At 41.4% G+C, this 24,869-nt stretch overlaps 1 protein-coding gene across 6 annotated transcripts; it reads left to right on the plus strand.

Moving 5' to 3' along the window:
* The first annotated feature begins 100 nt into the window (after positions 1-100).
* On the plus strand, positions 101-24,691 carry cobll1b (cordon-bleu WH2 repeat protein-like 1b). Of its 6 annotated transcripts, none has more exons than XM_070976444.1 (14): positions 101-466; positions 712-795; positions 16,185-16,373; positions 17,848-18,052; positions 18,159-18,384; positions 18,507-18,551; positions 18,627-18,721; positions 18,892-19,128; positions 19,265-19,394; positions 20,690-20,912; positions 21,008-21,096; positions 21,306-22,720; positions 23,927-24,081; positions 24,167-24,691. In XM_070976444.1, exons 1-13 carry the CDS (start codon positions 426-428, stop codon positions 24,038-24,040), a joined length of 3,093 nt encoding a protein of 1,030 aa, XP_070832545.1. In that variant the 5' UTR covers positions 101-425; the 3' UTR covers positions 24,041-24,081; positions 24,167-24,691. The 6 variants fall into 6 exon arrangements, with proteins under 6 accessions (XP_070832545.1, XP_070832547.1, XP_070832548.1 ...); XM_070976450.1 differs by lacking the exon at positions 101-466 and adding an exon at positions 1,080-1,168 and having other exon boundaries at positions 711-795; XM_070976446.1 differs by lacking the exon at positions 18,507-18,551.
* Positions 24,692-24,869: the final 178 nt, after the last annotated feature.

Below are 24,869 nucleotides of genomic sequence, written 5' to 3' on the forward strand. Positions count from 1 at the left end.
TTTTTATTATTCAGCTTACTTCTAAATAAATAAGTGGATTTACTTACTATGTTTTTCAATGCGTGGCCGTGTTGGGTTGTGTTGGCCATGATTTGAACTTGGATGCGATAGTTATGCCAAACGCCTCATCAGGATCCTGGAGGGAAGGTAAACTGGATCTGAGAGACGCCCCACTTCCACAGCTCCATGTTGCGATGCAGCGTCCTGGATGTACACAGAAAAGTTGGCAGAGTTGTCTACGGTGTCAGGGGCGAAATGATTTAGAAATCTCTCAGTAAAAAGAGAGGAAAAACATCATTACCACACTGGAATGGTTTGCGTAAAAGGCGCAAAACGCGGAACTTCACAGCCGGAATTATGGATCATTTATCCAAACAAAATCTGTTTGTAGCAGTCTACAATTAACTTTACCTTTTTGAAGACTGATGGAAGTTGACAAGAGCGTCGAAAACCAGCTACATTCATGGTAAGGCACGATCAGTAAATACTTTTAGTCGTTTAGCTTATTTCCAGTAAAAAAAGAAAAAAAAAGGGAAAAAAAGCCGCTTCATATGACTGAAAAACTGATGACCTCATGTGGGATTCGCCCATATTTCAGTATTTGGCCTCTTGCACCACTTCAAAGCAGCAGGTCAGAGCAGCCTTTTCAACATTTAGCATGTAAACCGTTACTAAAAAAATGAATTGTGCTTTTTGTTTGTGTTTGACCAGTCCGAGGGATTGTGTTAAACCGATGAGTTTAGTCATGGATGATCATGGATCCCATCAGCCCCATCCACGGAGCTCTGGTCTGAGGTATGTAGAACTGTCATTTGGATTAGCAGCTGGCACGTCTGTGTATTTTATCTGTCAGTGGCGGAGAAAATCCACAAGAAACAGGAGGGCCAAGTGTGTCCTGCAGCCTTTTCATTGCAGATTAAGAGTCCAAATGTATTTTTAACAGAGCCAAACCTCCGTGGTCTTAGCATTAATGTTTGGAAAATAAAACGATTAAACAGAGAAAGTGTGACAAATAGAAACAAAAGACCTGACAGCATGCTCTTTTCATTTTGCATAAACGTAATGGCACAAAAATCAAGTTCCTCCACCTTGGAGTGGCTGACTGTGTGGCGCTGACAGCAACAATTGGTAGCAGGGAACCAGCTGTTGTCTGATCCAGCTGTTTAAGGTACGAGTTCAATCTTTGCAAACGAAGACTTTCAAATGACATCCCTTTCACTCAGTGCATCCCAGCGAAGTCACAGTTGTTGCAGACGCTTCAACCTTTGAACTCTCCTCATTTCCTGCTCTCTCTGAGTTTCACTGAGAAATCGCCTTGACCATATGTAGAGGTCATGGGAAGTATTCTGCAGGCTAAACACTCTGCCTCCTCTGTCCCTGCTTTGAGCCTGACGCTCGTTTCTCTCGTGGAAAGCGTGCCTTCGCCGGGCTTACAAACTGATACTCTATATAATACTGATCCGTCATGTCCAACAGTCAAAGAAACCCACAGCAAAGCGCTGTGAGCATATGACATGATGGAATTTCCCATCAGTTTTGGCTGAGGGACTTGTAGGTGATGTCAGCTGCTTGTATTCCAGCGGTTGGAATCGTTAAAAAAGGGGAGTGAGTTTCCAGAGCTTTTTTTTTCAGTCACTGCTCACTCCTTTGGCATTCGGTGGAGATCTGCCGGGTTTTGAAGATTTAAATTAGAGGTGAGATGGAGAATTTGAACATATGGCACTTTCCAGTCCAGTATTCCATGATAGCTGTGCAAAGTTTCCAGTCCTGCCCTGTGTACTGTAAAAACAGCATTCAGGCACCTCATATACACTCCACTAAAAGAAAAAAAAAAACACTCTTGGTGTGATTTGTATTCATATTTCATGAGCAGTGTGTAATCTGGGAGCACAGCCACGCTCCCTGGCAATGGAAAGCAGCAGACTACCTAAATCTCTCTGTGGTTTGACTCTCGTTTGGAAAAGTAAACCGCACTCTCCCATAAGCTGCTGGGGTGTGGGGGAAGGCGTATGTTCTCCGTCTTATTTGCGGCTTCTTATATTTGTGGAGCCAATAAACGGCCGCTTCTCACTTTTTCAAATGCAGTCATATGTGAAGATTTCATGTGACCCCCGAAGCTACGCTACATTTGGTATCCAAAAACCGACCCTGCCAGACTCACTGGGCTGGCTGTTCTCGCACACAGACAGACGGTGCAGCAGTAACGTGAGGCAGCCTTCACAAAATCGCAGTTCTTTTCCTGTGGTCCTTAATTGTAAATCTTCAAGAGGTGCATTCGTTTATTCACACTCAGTCTAACAGTGCACGGCTTGGAGCTGACCTCGCTAATTGGACACACCTTAAACCATGATCTCACATGGCTGGCTTTCCTCAGGGCAGAATGTGGAATTAGTTAAGGTATTGTGAATCCCCACAGCTGTCTCCCCACATGCAGGCAGTCCAAGGGCACAGCTGCTCACACGAGTCTGCAGATGAAAACTGTGACAGGAGCGACTGGTGGAGCCTAGACACTTCAAGCAAATATTGACTTTTCACAACAACTACAAATGTGATCAACTTTGAGGCTTCTTCAGACCAGATAGATGCACATCGCAGGGCCTTTGAGTACAGTAATGCATAAGGCAGCGGTTTCTCCTCAGAATTATCCTCACAGACAATGAGGCTTTGTTCGCTCAGGAAAATATATCATTTGGTCTAAAGCACGCTGCCCTCAGAAAGCCCACTCTGATCTTCTGCGCTCAAAAAGCAAGATAAAGGGTGTCATTCAAAGATCTCCACCCACTGGATGTAATGAAGCAGGAGGAAAATCAGCATTAAGGCCCAGCAAGCTTGGCCTGGGAATGAGCTGGTGTGTCATCTGAATACTGGGATGTTTTATCTCATGGATGCTTTCTGCCTCACGGGGCTAAAACAGACAAAATGGCTAACGTCCAGGCAGCAGGGCATAATGGGTCGTCTTTGTTGCCACGCTGAAGCCAACGCATTGACCGTAAATACCAGTGAATACTTCTCAGCACACAGTTATGAACATCATGAAACGGAGTTTGTTGGTTATTATAGCTCATTTTTGTTTTCATCTTCAAAGTAGGAATTCTGATTATGCATTTTAGATAATATTGATGTGGTGCACAGCAGCTTATTTACACAGATTTGCTGCACAGATCCTGCCTGGAGGTCTCGGCCCCTCTTTGTGTCTGTTATGCACTCGTCCAGGGCATAACAGTTGGATGCCTCCCACTCTCAGCCTGTGCAACATTCAGAATGACCTAATATGAATTAGTCCTTTGTGTGCTCTCAATAGTAACTTCAACTTATCTCCAATAACATTCAAACATTTTATGCGACAAAGGAATAAATTGCCTTGATTTGCTTGACCTTCATTATCAGCGTTTGTTTTGTTTGGGTGAGATGTTTATCGAAAAGGCATCGGTTGAGTTCCCTACAGGTCTGTTTAACAAGACCTCGACAAGCTGTCTATTAATTATTCAGCCAGTGACAAATCATAGATCTAAGCGTAAACCAGCTTTAGGAGACTGAAGGGCAGGTATGAAATGAGAAATAAGAAATTGCACACCTTGAGATGGTTCTCTAGGTGGCACTATCACCGTGCATATGTGTCGCATCCACCCAGTTGTTTGTGCATGTTTGTACAGTGCCACTAGTTTCTGTGTTTTTCTTAATATCAAAATGGTAATGAAGTGACGTACTGAACCTTATCATGCACTGTAGCTGCGCAGTGCATGTTAGGAGATAAGGTGCTAATGAACCACAGCGTGATATAAACAAACAGCAGTTTCAGTGGAGGATGTTCACACTAACAGCGAGCAAGTAAAGCAAGCAGCGCTGCTTTGTATTAAATGTCCAGTCGCTTTGTTTCTGTTCCAGCTGTATTTCATCACCATGCCACGGAGGTGCTGCTTATTGTTAAAACTGCAATTACAGAAGAGCAGAAGTCGCTCAAACTTTTTTACAAGTGAATATAAGTTATGAATAAAAAGAAAGCTGAAGGAAAGGTGCAAAAGCTCCTCCTCTGACCTCTGAGTTTTCTCTTCGAGGTTGTGAAATACCGACTATTCCGTTTACACTCTCACCAATGAAAACAAGTAATGAATGTGCCCGTTTGAGTGCAGAGTCACTGTGTGTGTACTCTCTTCAGACAACCTCAGTTCATGTGATCGGCAAAGGGGAATGCATGCTGGTGTGCCTTTTAAAAGATGCCCCACCGCAGACAATGCTGCATTGTTTCAGATGAAAGGACACAGTGTCATAGTTATAATTATGACTCAAGGGGGAGCTTTCTTTCTCACCAAGTTATTTTATCTAAACATTGGTCTCTCTTGGAAAAAAGCAGTTTTGGCCAAACCACCAGAGGTTAGAGGGATAATTACCTTATCTTCTGTGTATATGTTATCTAGGCTGTGTAGGGCTGCAAACCCAAACACTGTATTGTAAGTTTGCCTTCTTGACAGCTTTATTAAATTCAAAGAAATGGATTTGTGTATGAACAGAGACAGAAACACACCGTGTGTTCTTTCCTTTATTGGTTTGTTTTGATGCAATGCTGGAAGTAAAATATTTGAGCTGCTCTGAGATAAGGTGAGGGTAATGTAGCATAGCAGACCCGGGTTCACAGGCTGCACTGGGGCCTAATCTCAAATCTCATTACCTACTGTAACTGGCTGGCAGACCTGCTAGCTTACTCTGGCTCCGCTGCAGCATTGGTGCAACATATAGCACAGGAGTGAGCCCCACGGGGAGCAGTAATACTGAGTGCAAATGTGGCAGATCATGACAAATGGATACTGCATTAAAAAGCTAATAATGTCACAAGATTTGGTCCTTATATATTTGTCAGAATTCATAATGATGTTACAGATGCTTTGAGACTTTGAGTGCGCCCAGGCCTGTGCTGGAGGATGCTGTGGGAAAAAAGTTTTTGTTTTTCCTGCAATAATAAACGCTACACATAGGAAGTGGGAAGTTCTCATAGGGTCCCTGTGCTCTTTTTCTCCCTAATCTCTTTCCATCCCACACTGCTTATGAAGTAATGGCCTTTCCAGACCCTCTTTAAAAAGCTTGTGTTTACTGTGAGTGACCTCTCACCAAATTACCAGCTGTGGCTCTGGTCCTGTGTTTTGTCTTTCCTCAGGGACTACCCCCCCCACCCCCCCCACCCCCCCTCTGTGTAACTCCTTAACTCCACCTCTCCAGCCTGCTCCTACACACCAACATCTCCTTTCACCACTTAACCTCCTCATTGTGCTGTGGTATTTGATGGTGGTGTTTGTAGAATGGGCCATACATTCTGAAGTGAGAGTGCAAGGATACTGATAAAGGAGCACTTTCATGATTTCATAATGCAGGGTCAGAGTTATTGCTTCCGTACAAGTCCGCATACGGTTTGCTAAACAAAGCCGCAGCTTTTACATTTCATCAAGCACTTGGATCAAATCTGGAGAAAACAGCGTTCACACTGTGGGTCATTGGGTTCAGGAGAATAAGTCAAACTCTATTCATTAAAACTAATGCTTATAATATGCAACCCTGCTTCCAGAAAGTTGGGATGCTGTGTAAAATGTAAATAAAAACAGAATGCAATCATCTGCAAACAAGCTGTGTTTACAGACACGAGTTTTATGAAGTGTTCCTGAGCCCAAGCAGAAATATCCTTTACACAATCATGTGTTCACAAAGTGGTGAACCTCGCTCCGTCCTTACTTGAACGACTGAGCCTTTCCAGGATGCCACTTTCATATCCAATCATGATACTATCACCTGTTATCAATGAACCTGTTTACCTGTGGAATGATCCAAACAGGTGTTTTTGGAGTATTCCACATCTTTCCCAGTCTTTAGTTGCTCCTGTCCAAACTTGTTTGAAATGTGCTGCTGTATCAAATTCAGAATAAGCAGATATTTACAAAAATCAATGAAGTTGATGATGTAAAACATTAAAAATATTGTCTTTGTGCTGTTTTCAATTGAATATAAGTCAAAAAGGATGAGCAGATGATCACCTTCTGTTTCATTTGTGTTTTACACAGTGTCTTCTTTGGAATCAGGGTTGTACATCAGCCACAGGAGTCTGCTGATGCTGCTGTTTCTAGAAGCCAAGTTTGTAGCTTCCTGTTTTTCTAAGCATGAGTAAATATAAACGCCTCTAATAATAAGTCTGCATTGTCGTTCAATGGGAAATGATGCCTTTTAATAGTAAGCTATTATGAAGTGTTGATTCAGTTCACAGTGACTGAGAACACAGAACAAAAGCAGTGCTTTCTCTGGCTGGATGTGTTAGACTAAATGCAAGGTGCCGACAGCTTCTTTTGACAGCTCTTACTAACAATTTTACCTGACTACTTTCATGAATGTTTATTTTCCTTTACCGTATTGTGTTATTCTCAGTTTTTCACATTTATCTCTTTTATTTAAACTGTGTTGTCTGAAATATGTATAATTAGTAGTGCTGTCAATCGATTAAAATGTTTAATCGCGATTAATCGCATAAATGTCATAGTTAACTCGCAATTAATCGCAAATTAATCGCACATTTTTATCTATTCTAAATGTCCCATTAATTATCATTTAATACTCTTATCAACATGGAAAAGTGGATAGGCTTGCTTTGTGCAAATGTTTTTTATTGAAAACAATTTGTAGTGTAGTTTTATTTCACACTAACATTCTCACTTTGAGCAGTCATTTACATTTGAATGAATCAAATCTCACACAATTTAACACTGTCAATAAACAGATGACAAAAAATAAATACTTGGTTACAAAAAAGCCCCTTCAACAACCCTTTCTAATGGATCAAAACAGGGTGATCCAAAATAAAGTTACAAAGTGCACATCATTGTAAACTAGGATTCAGCCTATAGTGCAGTTAAACCATGGCTTAAACTTTCCTTTCTTAAGTTTCCTCTGAACATACAAGCAGTCAGACTGTGATGCTCTTCTGTTTATTCACCAGAGGCTTATCAACGCAGCCTCTTATTTCTCTCCAGAAACAATGAACATTACTTGGCTATGGCTGCAGTAAGCTTGCTTTTAGTTGTGGTATCCATATGCTTCTGTCCAAACTTTGGTCTTGTCAGTCGACCCATCTGGCAACTTTTTGAATCTAAACTTTCTATTCAGAATCTTGTTCGCATCCATTTCGGCATTTCGCGCTTGACATCCGCCTCCACTTTCACAGCTAGCGAGCAGGCAAGACCAAAACATGCGTGGGGCGTGCCTATTGTTTTGTTTCCGGTTTACAATCGGATCCTGTAGTTTTTCTTACGTTACTAGCAGTGGCCACAGCTTATAAAAAACTACAAGTTCACTAGGTCACAAAGAACGTTAATCGCGCGTAAAAAAAAATGACGCCGTTAAAATTGATTTGCGTTAACGCCTTAATAACGCGATATTTTTGACAGCACTAATAATTAGTGAAGAATTTAGCATGGCACAAAGACAATATATTTAATGTTCACCTTCACTGATTTTTGTTAATATCTGCTTATTCTGAATTTGTTGCCAGCAGCACATTTCAAACAAGTTGGGACAGGAGCAACTAAAGACTGGGAAAGATGTGGACCAAAACACACAAAAACAAAAACACCTGTTTGGAACATTTCACAGGTAAACAGGTCCATTGGTAACAGGTGATAGTATCATGATTGGGTATGAAAGGGGCATCCTGGAAAGGCTCAGTCGTTCACAAGCAAGGATGGAGGGAGGTTCACCACTTTGTGAACACATGATTGTACAAAGGATGTTACTACATGGTCTCCGGAACACAGTTCATCTGCAAATGATTGTAGACTTTTTTTTAATTTACGTTTTACAGAGTTCTGGCTTTTCTAGAACCTGAGAGACTCAACCGTCAAGTCCTCTGACATGACTGTGGAGTGAGTCAGTTCCGACGAAATAAGGTGTGGTTTTAAAAAGTTGTTTTTGAACTGAAAAGCAAACACAGGAGAAGTACCTGATTGAGTTAGGGAGTGGGAGGATCCCTGTGAGAAACCAATCAATGGGAAAATAGTCCTTCCTGATCCTTTTCCTCTGATAATGACATCATCACCAGCAGCAAAAAAAGGCTCATTCCTGATTAAAATGCATAATGCATATGTCTGTTTCTGAGCTACCAATGTGAGCACATGCTGCAGTGTGTTTCGGTGCACTGTCGCTCCACTAGCCCCACCCACAGGTTCATGTCAGCACAGGGAGGAAAAGCTGCTTACCTTTCTGCTCATGTCCGCGGGGGGAGGCTACCCACACACTGCTCCGGAGCGCTCAGAGAGGCACTGAGGGGGCCGACAGGCATTAGGTAGAGGGTTGGAGGGGCAGATTTCTGATGTCACAGCTTGGGCGTGGCATTAAGGTGGGCCCTTTGTAGCTAAACTGATTAGAGTTCAGTCTGTCTGACAACTCATGGGAGATACACAGCAGAATGGAAATTATTTGAGCGGGGACAACCTTAGGCAAAGAGGTAAGAGAGTGGAATGAACTGCTGGCAAACTGAGAGGAAAAGCAGGTCTGTCACACCTGCTTTCCAAATTTCTGCTTCTTCTCGTACAGCTCATAGTGTGCTGTTGCTGACTTCCTCTAACGCCGTTGGAGAGGACCTTCAAAGATTTTTGTCCTAAATGTTTCCATTCACACTGTTAACTGTGTTTTGACTTGAAGTACAGGGTGTGTTGGACTTTCTGTGATGTGGCATGTTTGAGCTTGTAAGTGCTGCTACCTGATAAACTACTGCTTGTAGTGTTTTGGTCATTGGAGCATTAAATTGTTGTTCTTGTTGCTTAAAATAATCTGGGTGTTGTCTCAGTATGTGACTGAGCAGAAGGGCCTCTTTGAAAACTTGTTTGTTTCTTTGTACAGGAACCCACTATTACCCCAGGGGTCACTCTGCTACCCAGCAGCTGCTAACATACCACAGTGGGCATATTTTCTAATCCTGCACCTCCTCAGAACCTCTAAGCAACGTTAGATTTCTGCCAGGTCTTTGGTCTTGTTTCTTCTTGGGCTGGGCTGCTCCCACCTGTTCGCTGTTCCATTTGATTTAGGATTTTCCTGAGAGGATTTTAATTGACGGAGTGGAAAAAATACGTAGAAGTGACTGAAATGTTTCTGGTGAAATTCGTGCCAGCTGGAACAAAGAGTGATGGAATGTAGGGAATCTGGAGATTCTGTTGTTGGGCTGGTTGACTCATGCTGATATTACACTTATTTTTTCAGTTTGTCTAAAGTACAGATATGTAATTCCACCATTCTTCAAAACCCCACCTATTTTTCTGTCATTCTGTCTTTTTCACACATAACACAGAAGTATTTGAAGTATTTTTACATGACAGGCAGCATCTGGATATTATTCTAGCTCTGAAGCCTCACAAAACCATTATCTAGTTGCAGTTAAACAGGACTCAGCACAACATCATAGAATGCAATATTCATTTATCACACCGCATGTTTTTATTAGACTCCATTTATTTGCTCCACTGGAGTCCACAAGCTTGCTGTATGACGAAACTTACCAAATGGTACAATGACAACAGGCCTGTTATTTCCTGGTAGAGTCTGTGATCATGTCTGTCGAGCATGTCCTCTGCTATTGAATGAGCCTGTTTGTGAGTGTCAGACCTCCCAGGGAAACCCTGTGAATGAGGCATCAGCACAGTCAAGCTTCAACACGTCTCCTCTCATTCAGCAACACATCCTGGGCCTCTGACAAAACACAGGCTTGGATGGCAAAAACAAACCAGCCTGTGTGTCCGTGTCTGTCACCTGCTCGACGTGCCTTGATAAAATCACTGATGACACAGCTGTATAAACTAGGCTGACCCTGAACTTGAGGCATGGCTATTGTGCATTTTTTCCATACTAATTTATTCATTGTTTCTAGCTGGGGGCGTTCACAATCACGTGATGCAGTTTCTCCCCAACTGAAAATCACGTAAGAGCTGTATCGATTAAATAAATCTACTTACATGGCCCAGCTTTAGAGCGTTATTAAAAAAAGAGAAAGTTTAGACACAGTGCTAAAGGATTATAATCCATTGCCAAATAATCAGCCAGAGCCATGAATCAGGACTTTGAACCCAGCAGAGACCACAGTGTGAACGTCTGTTTCAGCTTGTGTTGGTTATATTTGTTGGTTGCACACCAACAGTGAATAATCTGTGTATTATTATTCATCTAACACTCCTTCCCTTACTCCTCTACGCCCTTCTAAACTGTCCAGTCAGCGGTTAGGATTACTTTTCAAGACATCAATATTATTAACAAAACTAAAACTATCTAATAGTTGGTCCTTAGAGGTGTTACAGTGTAACAGTTACATCCCCTAATACTGTATGATTGAACATACTGGCAATTTCAGGAAGCGAGAAATTGAACGTTTGGCTTCAGGGTGGAACTGCCACCCTGCACGGAGGAACATCTGCACACTTTGTCATGGAAATTAGTCTCTTAGATTATGCAATTGTTGTTGCAATGTTTTATCCTTTGGGGACAGTGAATATCAGCAGCAAATGTCACGGCAGTTCTCCCAGGAGTGAGTCTTCTAGTGGACAAAGTTGATCTCGCTCAAAGCGGCATTCAGGAAATAAAAATTAGAGATTGCATGCAAAGGAAAGACGCAAATGTGCGCACACACATGCAGATTTGCTCGAGGCAGTGCACTTTGAGCGTGTGTTACAGCTTAGGCAAGTTGTGACACACACACATGAACATGTTTGGAGGGATGGGCAGAGGCCAGTGTGTGTGTGTGTGTGTGTGTGTGTGTGTGTGTGTGTGTGTGTGTGTGTGTGTGTGTGTGTGTGTGTGTGTGTGTGTGTGTGTGTGTGTGTGTGTGTGTGTGTGAAAATAAACATGTTTCTTCACATGCACACAAACAAAAATTCAATATGCCTTATGGGTGGGGCTGAAGCAAAGTTTGTTGTTTAGTACGTTTTGTGGTTACGATGTGTGAAGCTTAAGAAGAAACAATTAGAGATCAAAATGGTTTGGAGACATTTTGATTTTTGATTTGCTCATTTATTATAACAGACTGAAATACAAGAGTCTTAAAATATAAGATGCCTTTGAGGTCATGTTGGATTATTGAACACATATCACATCTAACCTCCACTGCGATGGCTGGAACTGCTTCTCTTTAGTGAGGCCTGTCAGATGGTGGTGATGATGATGCTGCTGCTTGCAGCAGGTTTTACAGGTTGGGGCCAGTCAGTCTTAAGCAGAACCAAGTCTTTGCAGGTGTCACTTTTGAAAAGAGCTGCTCACAGTAATAGGCCATCCCAAAAAACTGAGATGCAAAAATGTCTCCTCAGAACAGGGAAATCCTCAGGATGTGCATACAGTTTCTAGAACTTGAGCAGAGGGAGGTTGTTATGTCTTGCTTTGTGCTCGTCGTTGCTTTACAGGTCAATGATTTCATGTTGCAGGTTGTCAGGCACATCAATGGTTCCACATTAAACAGCTTCGCAGATATGTTCACTTCTTTTTGTTTACTTTTCATGTCCTGAAACCTCTCACCAAATGCCCGAAGGAGTCCTCACTCTGCAGCATATTCAGATGTCAAAGCAGGTTTTTGTTCATGCAGAGTAGGAAAATGCACAGTCTTTCCTCTTCCTGGTTGCACTTGTCACAGCTTTGATTTAGCTTCAGATGATTTCACATTTGATAGCAGAGAGCTGAGCAGTTTGCTGGAACTTGAAGCTCAGCTCTGAGAGGTACTTAGTAGTGTCCACCATGAAGGCCAAATCACACAGACACTTGCTATCACTGAGTTTCCACCTCAGGTTTTCTCATCATCTGTGAATTATTCCAGACAAACTGACACTTTGGAACAATTTCACTTTGTCTGGTGCGAGAAGCTCCACAGCAGCATCAAGGCACTCCTTCACGAATTCTCCTTCTGAATTGGCTATTAGCTTGCTCACCCCAAAACTTGATTGTGTAATACTGTCAGTCAGAATGTGGTTTTCTGAAAGCTGCTTCTTCTTGTTTGCCCTCACAGCTCATCCAGTTTCGCGTGTTTGTAACTGTAATGATGCTCCAGGTTGGGCTTTTTCACCACTGCGAACACGTCAGCACGAACTGTATTAGGCACTCTATTTCACCTTTTAGATCAACAAAAAATATTTGTGTGTCTATTTCTCTTAGAAAGCGTGACATTCTGCATCTGCAGCATTCCCCACTCCTGACCCAAGGAGACTTGGGTAATCCCTTTGTTGCACATGTTAGCTACAGTATTACCTTCTCAAAATGGAGACCTACAGTTTGTAAAGGCATGTCCCTCTGATGCCTTCTGCTACATGTAGCCAATATGTCCATGGAACAGGTTTTGTTCGATTCATTTGATGGACGACAGGCAGATAGAAGAATTAACTCATCATGACTCATCATCAGATGAACCCCAAAACAAGCTGACAGACAGCCCTGAACGTGGATGCATCAAGAGAACCTGACCTTATAACACTGTTATAGCTAATGTGTCGACATGCAGTTGGCTTGTTAGAGTTTTTGTTATTAACGTCTCCTGCAACTCCAGAGGAAAATGTGATACAATTTCTTGCTCGATGCGTGTCTGCACTCATTAGCTGGTTGCTAGCTTTGTCTGCTGTCTGATCAGCAGAGGGTTTATTTTGTCTTGTTTGCTGAATTGGCTTCCTACTACAACTGGAAAAAAGGTTGGTGAGAGTGATAAGACCAAACCAAGCTTCCTTTTCAAATCAGTCATTTGATTCAGGGTCAGTGTAAAATTACTGATTAATTTAATTAACTTTATGAAAGTTTTTATTCAATGCAGACGAGGATATCTCAAATCCTGTAACTGAACATCTCAAACAAGGGTCTGGTGATGGTTAGATTAGCTAATGTTAACTCTCAGGGGTAGATTTCTCCAACAAATAAATCAAAAGAAGTAAAGCAAAGTTATACCTACATTTACAAAAGGGTTTTCAGTTTAGTTTCATGTAGAGTTTGGTCTCCTGAAACCTTCTTTGTTGTATGTTTCATCTCATGATGCTGCAGTGCCCTTTTCTCGTCATAGTTGATTGCTTTTGATTGGAACGTGCCGTAGACATTTCCTCACGGCTTACACATTATGTAATGTTTTCTAAGTTTCACTGGCACAATCCGATTTAGTAAATCACCAGTTTGAAACTAGCAAGCAATTAGTAAGAAGTTAGGAAAGGTTTTGCACTCAAATATTGGACTTAGAAATAGCTGATGAAACCCAGTCCAGGGGTCACTGGGAGAGAGGTCTGCAAGTGCCTTCTGTCTTGGATTCACTTGATGATCCTTTGTGTGTTTTTCTCAAGAACGTTTCGAGCTTGTTGCTGTCACAATCCCCAGGGCAGAATAAACAAAAATAAACAGTTCACAAGTCATCTTTTGACTTTGCTCGATATCGTCTGTGCTAGATTGTGTGGCTTTATCGTCATCCTGGCTACTGGTGGTATTGGCTCAAAGATGAACAGATAAAAGAGTGTGTTTCTGGTGTGCCCTGCTGCTTACTGCTTGTTTGTTTTCTATTGCTGCAATCTCTCAAATGATTGTGTATCCTCCTCTGTGCTGCCTACAGTCTGTTGTCGAGTGACTTAAGATCAGATACATAGCATCTAGTAGAAAATAATGTATGAAAAGTCTGTATGAAATTGTTAAACTAAACTACATTGTGTTGTAGTACTCTGTACGTCCTAAGTTTTGGAGGTCTTTTAGGTATGGAGAGCTGCTTTAGCATTAGCATGCTAAAATAGTAGCTACCGGAGTCTGTCAGTGCAGCTAGCTTGCTTATGACTCACTTCTTTCAACCGTCAAACAAACTTGTAGTCCTCATTGTTATCTGAGCACCATCATTCAAGTAATTGATTTCTGACAGCACGGAAGGGCCACAGAATTATTTATAAATGTTCTGAGTAGCTGCTCGTTCCACATGATAAGGAAATGGATAATGTCTAGTTTCCTGTTAGGATCAGAGACCTCCTTTAAATTTCTATCAGGGTGATGATGAATTTCCTATCATGGTAGTATATATTGTAACAGTTGTATAGTTGTCATGAAATCATTAGTATAATGTTTCAGTTTATGCTTTTGTATTGAAGTTAGACCATGTTTAGATGGACTGAGTCAGGCAGAATGCATAATCTTTGAAATACTTTTTCAAGAAACATAACTGAGACTATTGCTTGTGAGATTGTGCAGATGTAATTTGTACTTAATATGTATAACATACCAATATAACATCATGATTAACATATCAACAGACTGTTGTAATTACAAATCAAACGTAAGTATCTGTCTTTGTGTGTGTGTGTGTGTGTGTGTGTGTGTGTGTGTGTGTGTGTGTGTGTGTGTGTGTGTTTGTGTTTTCATATATGTCTAAGTCATAGTGTTTAAGGACAGCTTCCCCCATAGAAAGACTAATAATCCTTTGCTAGACGTGCCTCAGTGGAGCCTGTGACCTTGCATTGCTCAGATTCCTCTGTTTGAACAAGCAGTGCCCCCACGTGAGACTTCACAGGCTGTAATTCAAGGCACTGGGTCTGCAGAAACCTGTTTCGTTTGTATGCTGACTGACGGATGTGACACTTGAAAGTCTCTAAAGCTATGATTCCTCAGCCCGCTGAACATCCTGATGGAGCTGTGGTGGAGTATAGTGAGACCTTTGCTGACTTGATGTGATCTGGTGTTTACTTCAGCGTGCTGCCATAACATCTGCAGCTTTTCATTTCAGGTGAATGGTAACACAAAACAAAATGTGTTACAGCTAGTCCTAAAACCCTATAATCATGAATGTGCTCAATGCAAATCAGTTTTTTGTGTTTACACACAACAGGTTTGTTTCCCTGTCTCTCAGGAGCAGTGTGAGAATGGTGTAATTAAGGGAAATAGAATGCATCACAGATTTACTATGTGTGATTGTCCAACAGATGGATAATCTTGGGATTTCAGTACGATTTTTACTTTTTTTTTTCTATCTAAAAACAGCCATATATATATATATATATATATATATATATATATATATATATATATATATATATATATATATATATATATATATATATATATATATCTGTACCCATCTTGCAGAACAAGGACGCAGCATGTCATTGTTACATCTTATTCACTGAGGTTTTCTGTTCCCTGAGTTTAGCCTTTGAGGCAGCATCTCCTCCCAGGCAACAAGTAAATGCTAAAATAGCACCAAACCAGGGAAGAGGCAAAGTCATACGGATATACTGGGGTGGGGGAGTTGGGGGTGGGTATAAGATGATGATGATAATAGATATAGTGAACAATAGTAGCTTTCAGCCACACACGTAACAGCTTGACCAATTCCAAGTAAGTTTACATTTTTAGGTGTATTCACACAGTATTTAGCGCTGTCTGATTCTGATAAGACCAGAAAAGACTGAACACAGCCCATTTAACTGTGTGTGTGTGTGTGTGTGTGTGTGTGTGTGTGTGTGTGTGTGTGTGTCATACGGTACCTGTTTGGTCTGTAACTCTCGCGTGACTGCCGCTGCTCTCTCCCACACTGTATTGACACAGTTTTCAGGAATGTTCAGCTTAGACAAACACTCAAAAACACACTTCAGAAGTGAAATGTGTTTGTCACAGTAAGTCACACTGGAAAAAAAGGAATCCTAGCACGCCAAGTGATGTTTGCTAATGCATGGGGTGTTACCCCTACACTAAAAAGAACATACAGAACACCATAAAACCATTTTTACCACAACATGCAGGAGACAACCCTCTCTGCAGCCACCCAAACTGTGGTCTCTGTCTTGCATTTTATAAGCAGCCTCTCTCACATGTCTGTCCATTCGCAGCCATTTCTTCAGGCTCAATGGGTAAATCTGTCCACTTGGTTGTCTTGTGACTTGTTTGCAAAGTGGACTTGAGCTCTTTCATGTAATAGCCTTGCTGATTTCTAAAACCTGAGGAAGAAAGGATTCCTTTCATGCTGTCTGCTGCACTTTGGTGATTTTCAATCAGATTATTGTCTGAGATAGCAGAGACAATTTAATGATTTTTTTAATGCCCGCTCATGCATGTAAGTGTAAAACCATTCCCAGTCCATCTCTAAAAAGTGTTCATTTGTCTGGTTGTGCCAAAGCAATAGTCAGACTTTTTACTAGTGCTGAGGCAACTCGGAGAATAATTTACACGTTCTTGTCTGACTACAGGGTGTCGACCAAAAGCAAAGCACCATCCCCGCCAGGACTAAAGAAGCTGGATTCTCCAGGTTTCTCCCAGTGGTACCCAGGAAACCCTCATTTAAGCATGGACCAGAAGGAGAACCTTATTGATAAAGACCTCTCTCTGGTTGTGGTTCTGCCTGGTGGAGAGGAGAAGATGACCACAGTCCATGGAAGGTACAGTTCAGACCACTGCATCTAAATCAGTATCCCTTAATCACGATGTGTCAAATTTAAAGTCATACAGTTGGACAGGAACACCACTGTGCATTTGTTCACATTTCAATATTACATCTAAACACTTCATCATGAGACTGATGTCACATTTAGTCATCACATAAAGTTCAGATCCAGTTAAATTGAGTCAGATAGGCGGAGTAGCTGAATGTGTGGTTTCAGTTAGTTCATGTACGAGAAACAAATTTGATTTGCATTTCTTCATTTTCATTCTCCCATCAAAGTAAGGATGGATGAACTTTTGATTGTGACAGATTGTCACTTGATCGCATGCTACAATGCCACGAGGACACATACAGGACAACCCTTACTGTTCACCATTTCAGCTATGACTGCACCGCCTAATCAGATCAGCATGTGTCAACATACCTCGAAGTCAAAGTTTTTTAAAACAAGGTCTGTGTGTCCTTCTGCGAGTCTACTCACTCACACAGCTCAGACTTTCCATCAACAGAGTTTACTTAAGATAGTATTATCTTTCTCACAATGCACACAGTTTACAAACATTCTTCCTGGGCGTCTTTTGCACCTTGGCCTCTTGAGAAAGTACTGAGACCAATCCATTATGAAAGGATTAAGAACTGAATTCTTCACCTTCTTTTCTCCCTCTAAACCTGGTCTAGGTGCCTGCACAACAGACTTAATGCTCATGTTAATGTCTTGAGGATTAAGTGTAAGGCATTATGTTTAAACTGTAATATTGGTGTCAGGAAAGCTTCATGGGGCTACTGTAACTTACTGCAAATGTGATTTGTAGTTTCCACATGTTCTGCATAACTTCTTGAAACTTGAAATTTTTATTTGAAATCAGTGAAAGTATCAAACTGTGAAATCAGATGCCTTTTTTCCAAAATAAATAAGAGTTGCAATGATAAGTTGATTGAGAGAAAATTCATCAGAATTAATATTTTGTTGATAGATTAATCATTTAATTGATTTTTGAAGAAAAATTGCCAGACATTCTCTGGTCCCAGCCTCTCACATTATGATGAATTTCTTAATTTCTATAATAAGTAGAATATCTTTTGGTTTTGGGCCTAAAAAACAGACGTCACATTGGACTTTTGGGAAACTGAAATGGACATATAACACAGTTTTCTGACTGACTATTGATGAATATAATCATTTAGAAAACAATCAGCAAAGTAATCAATGATAAAAATTAGTCGCTGCGGCTCATCAAACTGTCCTCCAATCAATGCATTGAGTGAACTGATAAATGAGGCAGTTTTCATGCCCATTTTGATACATCAATGTGTATGTATGTATTCTTCTTTGATTTCAAAATTGCTTTGATCAGAATATTTTAGTTTGCATTGTGAAACCTGCACTGCCCTAGATTTCCCATCTTCCCTCTTATCTCAAACAAATAATGTTGTTTTTGTTTACTGATCGTGTCCTCCATGTCTTGCAGCAAACCCCTGATGGATCTATTAGTGATGCTTTGTGCAAAGTATCACCTGAACCCATCGAGCCACACCTTAGAGCTAGTCACCGCTAACAGGAAGACCACCAAACTCAAGCCCAATGCTCTCATAGGAACTTTGGATGCAGAGAAGATCATACTAAAATCAAAAAAGGAGGATAAAAATAAGAAGACAGGTCCCCAGATGCCTGAGGTACATTAAACATACGACACCATGCTGGCACATACAGTTGACACCAAAATTTGCTTTTCATGTTGAGTACAGATTTTATCAAAATGGCATATTTTGTCTCCTCCAGGCAACCGTTCGAATGGTTATAAACTACAAAAAGACCCAGAAAACTATACTGCGAGTCAATCCTCGAGTGCCTCTGGCTGAACACTTACCTGCCATCTGTGAGAAATGTGAATTTGACATAGAGACTACAGTTCTGTTGACAGATGTCCAATCACTGTCCCCTTTGGACTTGTCCAGCTCTCTTAATGATTATGCAATAAGGGAGGTTTATGCAAGAGACACTAAAGGTAAGTACTAGTGTATTAACAAAAAAAAAAAGCAAACCATGCTGCATGAGGCATGAGATTTTGCAGATTTTAGCGTCTTAGCCGTATTTCTGGCCTAAATCTCATGCTTGTTGGCTTTGCAGCACAACCTGCTTCTCCTGTGTGTCCAGCCTCACCAACTCATGCAGGTATTTCAGTGTGTAAACTGTATGATTGATATCAACAGAGCTGTCATATTTCTGACTCTTATCTTTTTTTTCCAGGAACAGTCCTGCCAGGAAAAGATAAAAATCAGAAAGAGGAAGAAAACAAAGGCCTCTTCAGCAAGTTTAGAAAAAGCAAGAAGAAATCTGACCAGGTAATGCAGCTTCATGAACCGATTATGCAAAGATACAGCTGTGTCAGAAAGTTAACTTTAAAGGTTCAGAGGGAGGTTTGTTTACTTTGGTTTGCCATTGGTTGACATGCACTATGTTGTTTGGGAACTGGCCTCTTATCACATTCTGATTGGATATTTGTTCTTTAAAGGCAATGACAGCCAGTGCACCAGCTTCTCCTGTGCTTGTGAGCAAGCCTCGACCACTCAGCATGGCCTTACCTAGCTCAAACTCGTCTCCGCTCAACTCCCCAACAATACCGACCGACGTGCCAAAGAAGAGACGCGCGCCCCAACCTCCAATCCTTGTCTCTCAGAACTGCCCCTCGGACCTCACCACCCGCCGGAGACTAAACTCTGAACCTTACGCCCAGCTGGACAGAGACCAGGTCAGTGGACTGAATATTAAGCCGTGTCACCTCAGCATAGCTCTGACCACCTGGTTATAACGGTAGCATGACAGTGTGTGATTCCTGCGTTTAGGTACATTGATTGCATGCCTTGATTAAATCTTATGTACCATAGGTGGCTGGTTTGAGTCGTGGGTCCTCAGCAGAGTCTTCACTGAAGAGAACCAAACGCAAAGCTCCTCCACCCCCCACCTCCCCTAGTGCTGCTGTCCAAGAAACAGTTCCTCTGGATGAAAATTTGCAAGGTTTCTTTATATTTGTGCATTTTCATGAACAGTCAGTGGGGTGCAAGGTCTGTTTTTATATACGTTTAGATTGTTTCACTGGTGTGTGATGTTTCATCATGTGCACTTTGGCCTCAAAGACAAAGACTGGTTAATTTCAGGCTGTGCAGCAGAAGCCCAGTTTTTAATTTATTTGACTCTTGTGCCTCCTAGTGGTCATTGTTGAACAGTGGCTCATTTAGAAACCCATGCATGTTGACAAAACATAGTTTCTGAGAAGTTCATTTTTGTTGCATTCCAATTATTGTAGGTTCTTGGTAGTTTCCTCGGCTGAATATAATTAACCTGCTTTGATATACTTTCCTGTGATTGTGCAGACGCTCACTGTATTGTCTGTGAAGGAAGCTCCACCCGTCCTGTATATAAAGCAATTTAAAGCAAGAATAGTTTTCCAAAAAAAGAATGGAGGCCTGATTTACTAATTTACAGATTTACTCCGGCCTGTCCACAGGCAGTTCCTTCAATAGCAGAAAGTAAAATAGAAAACTCTCCACAGCACTGTCTGGATTCTCCTGAGTAATGTGTCTGTGATAAGATGCTTTAAACACCACAAACAAAATTCATTCACTCCATCAAATGTATTCTTATTGGGCGTTGAAAAACAAGTTTCCTGTAAATCCCACAAACACATCATCAAGATAGTTTTCTTTCTTGTCTCCTTTAAATTACAGCAAGCCTCTCTGTCTTTGTTCTCTTTACATATTTATACTTTTACTGTGTTACTGCATCAGAACTCTCTTGTTGCACATAGTCTCCCTCAGACCTCATTTATAGAAAGTGTAATCACTGACTGTATGACCACTGCTGTCTACATGTCCACACCATCATTTCCGTCCCCCCTTTTCTCCTAAGGTCACAGAGAAAGATAACTTCCTCTGCTGTTTCCTCAACAGTCCAGTGCTGCGCAGTAGATATAGAGATCAGAGGCTGAGAACAGTGAAAAGCTGCAGTTTTGTTTAAGTAGCCTTGAAATTCCTTTGGCCTCCTGCTCCTCAGTGATGCATTTCCTTGGAGTGCTAAAATAAGAGCTAGACAAGGGACTGAGATGTAAAAGATTAAATGGAATTCATTCATCAGGACAGCCTCTTTTATTGGAAAGGGTGAGTGTGTGTACTTGTGAGGCAAAATATGGTTGGATGCTTGGTTTCTCACGCATATCATGGGAAAACATAATAACTAAAATAAGTAAAGAACTTAAAAGCAGTTAAAGATCATTTGATGTATTTCCATTACTTCGTTATGCTGTTGTGTTACAGGGGGTGCAGCTGCTAACACACTGGAGGAGATTGTGGAGCAAGAGGAGACCACTGTTTCTGTAAGGTCTGCAACTGCGAGTGATACCCAGGGAGAGGACAGCAGCCTCAACGTGTCTGCTGATGTTTCACTGCATTCCCCGTCCCTTGATACTGACATGCTGAGCACAGTGTCCGTGGAGGGCAATGGGGAAGATCAGTCTCGTGATCTGTCCTCAGATGGCAAGTACGAACTCCAGTATGACCTCTCAAGCCTCAGTTGTGTTTTTCCATTAGTATTAGCAACACTTGTAATTCCCGCTCTTTGCTTGATTTTTACAGTCAGCTGCAGAGTACAGTGAACGATTCTGCAGCACTGAGTGATGTCAGGAAAATGGATGGCACAGACTCATCTGAACAGGCAGATACAAGTGGGTTTACACTTGGATTATAGTGGTATTGTTGATGTCTGTGCTGTAGATATTCTGCAGGGATATAACCCAGATTCCTTCTTGGAATCTGGGTTGTACCCACTAATATATTTCTTTAATTTTGCATTAATATGGCAAGTTTTTGAGGTTTTGCTCTCAGAGAAAGTCAACACACCTGTCCCACATGACAGCATTTCTTTTCTGTGTAGATGGTGGTCCATGTCAACATGAAAATGTAAGCCAGCAGCCCATCTGCGAAGAGTCTACACCTGAAAGTGTCAAAGGTGGTTGCAGTACTGTAACCAGCAGCCTCCCTCCGCCTGTAATGCAGGATGCAGAAGTGCAGGCGAGTGTTCAGGCACACACTGAAACCCGCTGGGACCAGACTGACGGCTTGGATGCTCAAGTGAATACAGATTTCCCACCACCACCTGTGCCTCCACAACAACACATGGACAAAGTTCCCATCTCAGCTAATGTGCCTGCCTTTGAATCAGTGGAGAAGAAAGATATGGCCACTTTGACGGAGGACCAGGACCTGCCTGACCTCAAGCATGCCTTATCCCACACCTCAGAGACCTCAGAATGCCAAGACTCAACACCAAGTGCCCCCGCAACAGGAATGGCACCATCTATTTATGCCACAAACTCTGAGCCAAAGCCCAAGCCTTCCAATGAGCTGACAAGGGACTACATTCCCAAGGTGGGGATGACAACGTATACTATCATGCCTCAGAAATCCCTGGAGAAACTTAGATATTTTGAAGTTGCACTGACACTGGAGACGCCTCTTGCAGCTCCAGAAGAGGGACTAAATATTGGTTCTCTTCAGTTGGAGGAGAACACAGCAACAGGAGAACAGATCTCAAAGGAAAAACGTGAGCCGCACTCGACTATACCCAGGGAAGACTTGCTGACTACTACTACTGCTACTACTGCTACTACTACTACTACTACCCAAAACACTGTTAATGGAAGTATACCTGGATCCATTCATCCCTCATCACCAGTGAGTTTACCTAAAACAGATGACAAGATCTCATCCTCAACTGATGGGGCATCTCAAACAAGTTCACCATCAAAGGTCAAGGAGATGAAAATTCCACCCGCAACTAAACCTAAGCCTGGTTCTTTCCGCTTGGCACAGCACAAAAAAACACCTGGGTATTATGTAACTTCAGCAGCGGAAAAGAGTCACCATGCCAGTCCAGGCTCTGGCCAGAGGGAGGCTCAAGGAAGTGCAGAGAGAGAGCAGTTACCACTCCCTCCTCCTCCACCTCCCGTGTATTGGCAAGAGGAGACAACAGGGGCCGCTGATGTTAAGCTGAGCCCGAAAGCTGATGACAAGAATGTAGCCTTCAAGCGAATGACTCGGCAAAGTAGTTTGCCATGTAAAGAGCCAAACTTAGGGTTAAGCTTGGAAAAATTAAGGAGTTTTGCAGCCCCGAGGCCTTACTCTCCTGCAACCCCATCCCGCTTCGCCCAGGCAGTGTCTTCTGCTGTGAAAAGGAGCCAGTCTTTGTCCCACAGGCCAAAGACGCCTCACTCGCCTGTTTCAGCACCCCTCTCCCCAATTACAAGTCAGTCATCAGTCATAGAGTCAGATGGATTATCTAAGCTCAAGGTAAGTTCAGATAGCATAGCATGCTTTAAATTAAATATCTAAATGAAGATGAGAGCAGCAAAGGACTGTTTTTCCACTCATGAAACCACTGTTGCTCATAGCTTTTTTCATACTACAACTCATACATTGATAGAGTATATTAATGCTTGTGTAGAAGAGCACTTTACAGTGCTGATCAAAGCACTTTTTTGGTTTTCTCTTAAAAGAGTTTTATAGAAGTGGACAAGAGTGTGACTTATCCCACTACTGCTTTAGTTTGTTTGAAACTAAAACCACTTTTGTAACTGCTGTGGTGCTTCTTTCTGGTGCTGTATCAGCCATTTACACTGTGACCAGTGCTGAGTTATTGACTCCCATGAACATTAGAACATTTTATAAGTAGCAGAATACTTTGTAATTGTTCATGTGCCCCGTTGACTTGAATCAGCCAGTGTTTAACATAACCTACCTGCTGTGTTCCCTTTAAAGGCATTAGCACTGGCCGTTCAGTGTTTTTACCTACTTGAATTTTTGGCCCATTTAGTTCATTTGAAATTAAGTATCAAGAAGGTTTCTAGACTATTTAGAAAAATGATAATAAAAGGAGGATGTGAAGTGGGGATCATTTATTGTTTCTTTTTTTTAAATGCATTAGCATTTTGACTAAACTTTGACTAAAGATGTCAGAGCTAATTAAAAGAATTCAGGTCTATACAAGTCTTGTGCATGCTATGCAGATCAATGCAAAACCAAAGTAAACTCTGATTTTATGATTACCCTGTAACTGTTGTACTCCACTGAAAGGTAGAAAATATCTCTGAGATACAGTATTTGTGCTGTGACACATGTAAAACCACATTCTCATGTGCAAAGCTTACTGCATGGTTTGTCCAAGAATTTTTCATCAAGTGTGTGCAGGTCAGGAAATAGTCCACATAGTCCAAACAAATGAAGAGAAATGTTGAGTCAAGAAAATGCACAGGCACATGTTTCATTCCTGCACTAAAACGGTACTTCTCTTCATACTGGGGGGCATCGAGGGCCTTTGGGGCTTTTTGAAATGATATTGTGTAGGGATTGATAGATGTTGTGTGTTTTTATTTACCTACAAATTTAGGTTCAATTTATTTTTGTAGGATTCTATGCAGTTGTTTTATCTGCCTCTTTGTGTTTGTAAGTCTTCAGTGATTACAATAATATGTCTTCTTTTTTTTTTTAACATCACAGGACGGTGAAGACGGAGAAGTGGATAGTGAGGCAGGCTCCACTCTGCAGGGAGCAGGAGGCGAACCACCATCTTTTGGTGGGATTGTTCAGATGGAAGGAGAGAACTGTCCATAGCATAGCAGTGCCTCAATTCTTGTGTCAATATTTCATCTACTGTAAGAAAAAATTTAACGCTTTGTAATATAATATACAAATGTATCCACAACACATGCATGAACCATTGTATTTTTTTTTCCCCAGGAGGAGCTTATCCTGCATACTTTGAGTAGAACCTTCATCCCACGACAGAGGGAGAAACTGTCTTTTGTTTTACCTCTTTTGGTAGTCTCCAACAGTGTACATAAAAAGATGTATTTTGATTATTAATTCTTGCTGTGTTTTGGTTTATTTTCTCATATGTCATAAAGTAATCTCCCTGACTCACCTGCATATGTTAATGTTTCTCTTTTATTTTGTGTGATGACTATCTTGCATTTAATGCAATACTGTTGTGAGTGAACAAGGATGTCAAATTAGAACATTTTTATAAATTATTAGACTGATTACCACAGTTGTAATATTATCAGGTTTATAAATAATACTGGATATGTAGGACAGACCAGGTCTGACCTATGGTACTTAAATGCTCCTTAGATTATATATCAAATCTATATTTAAGTGTTACAAAGTTTTGATTAAACTATATGCAGAAATACACTGATGTGCACAGTACACCTGTTGTTCTTGTCGAGCAGTGTTGTTGTGAATAAAGCTTTTATCATTTCATTTGTCTTTATTAAAGTCATTGCCTACAGTGGGTGCATTAATGATGGGTTTTTTCACCATATATAAACTGCTGGACTCGGATCCAGTTCAATGCACCGTGTTTCTCTCAACAGGTAGAAACGTGATCACAGTTTGTGACGCAAAGCACGTAACAGTACAGTAAGAGCACCTGTGCCAC

Source organism: Chaetodon trifascialis, chromosome 12 (assembly GCF_039877785.1).
Source record: "Chaetodon trifascialis isolate fChaTrf1 chromosome 12, fChaTrf1.hap1, whole genome shotgun sequence".
Classification (NCBI taxonomy): Eukaryota; Metazoa; Chordata; class Actinopteri; order Chaetodontiformes; family Chaetodontidae; genus Chaetodon; species Chaetodon trifascialis.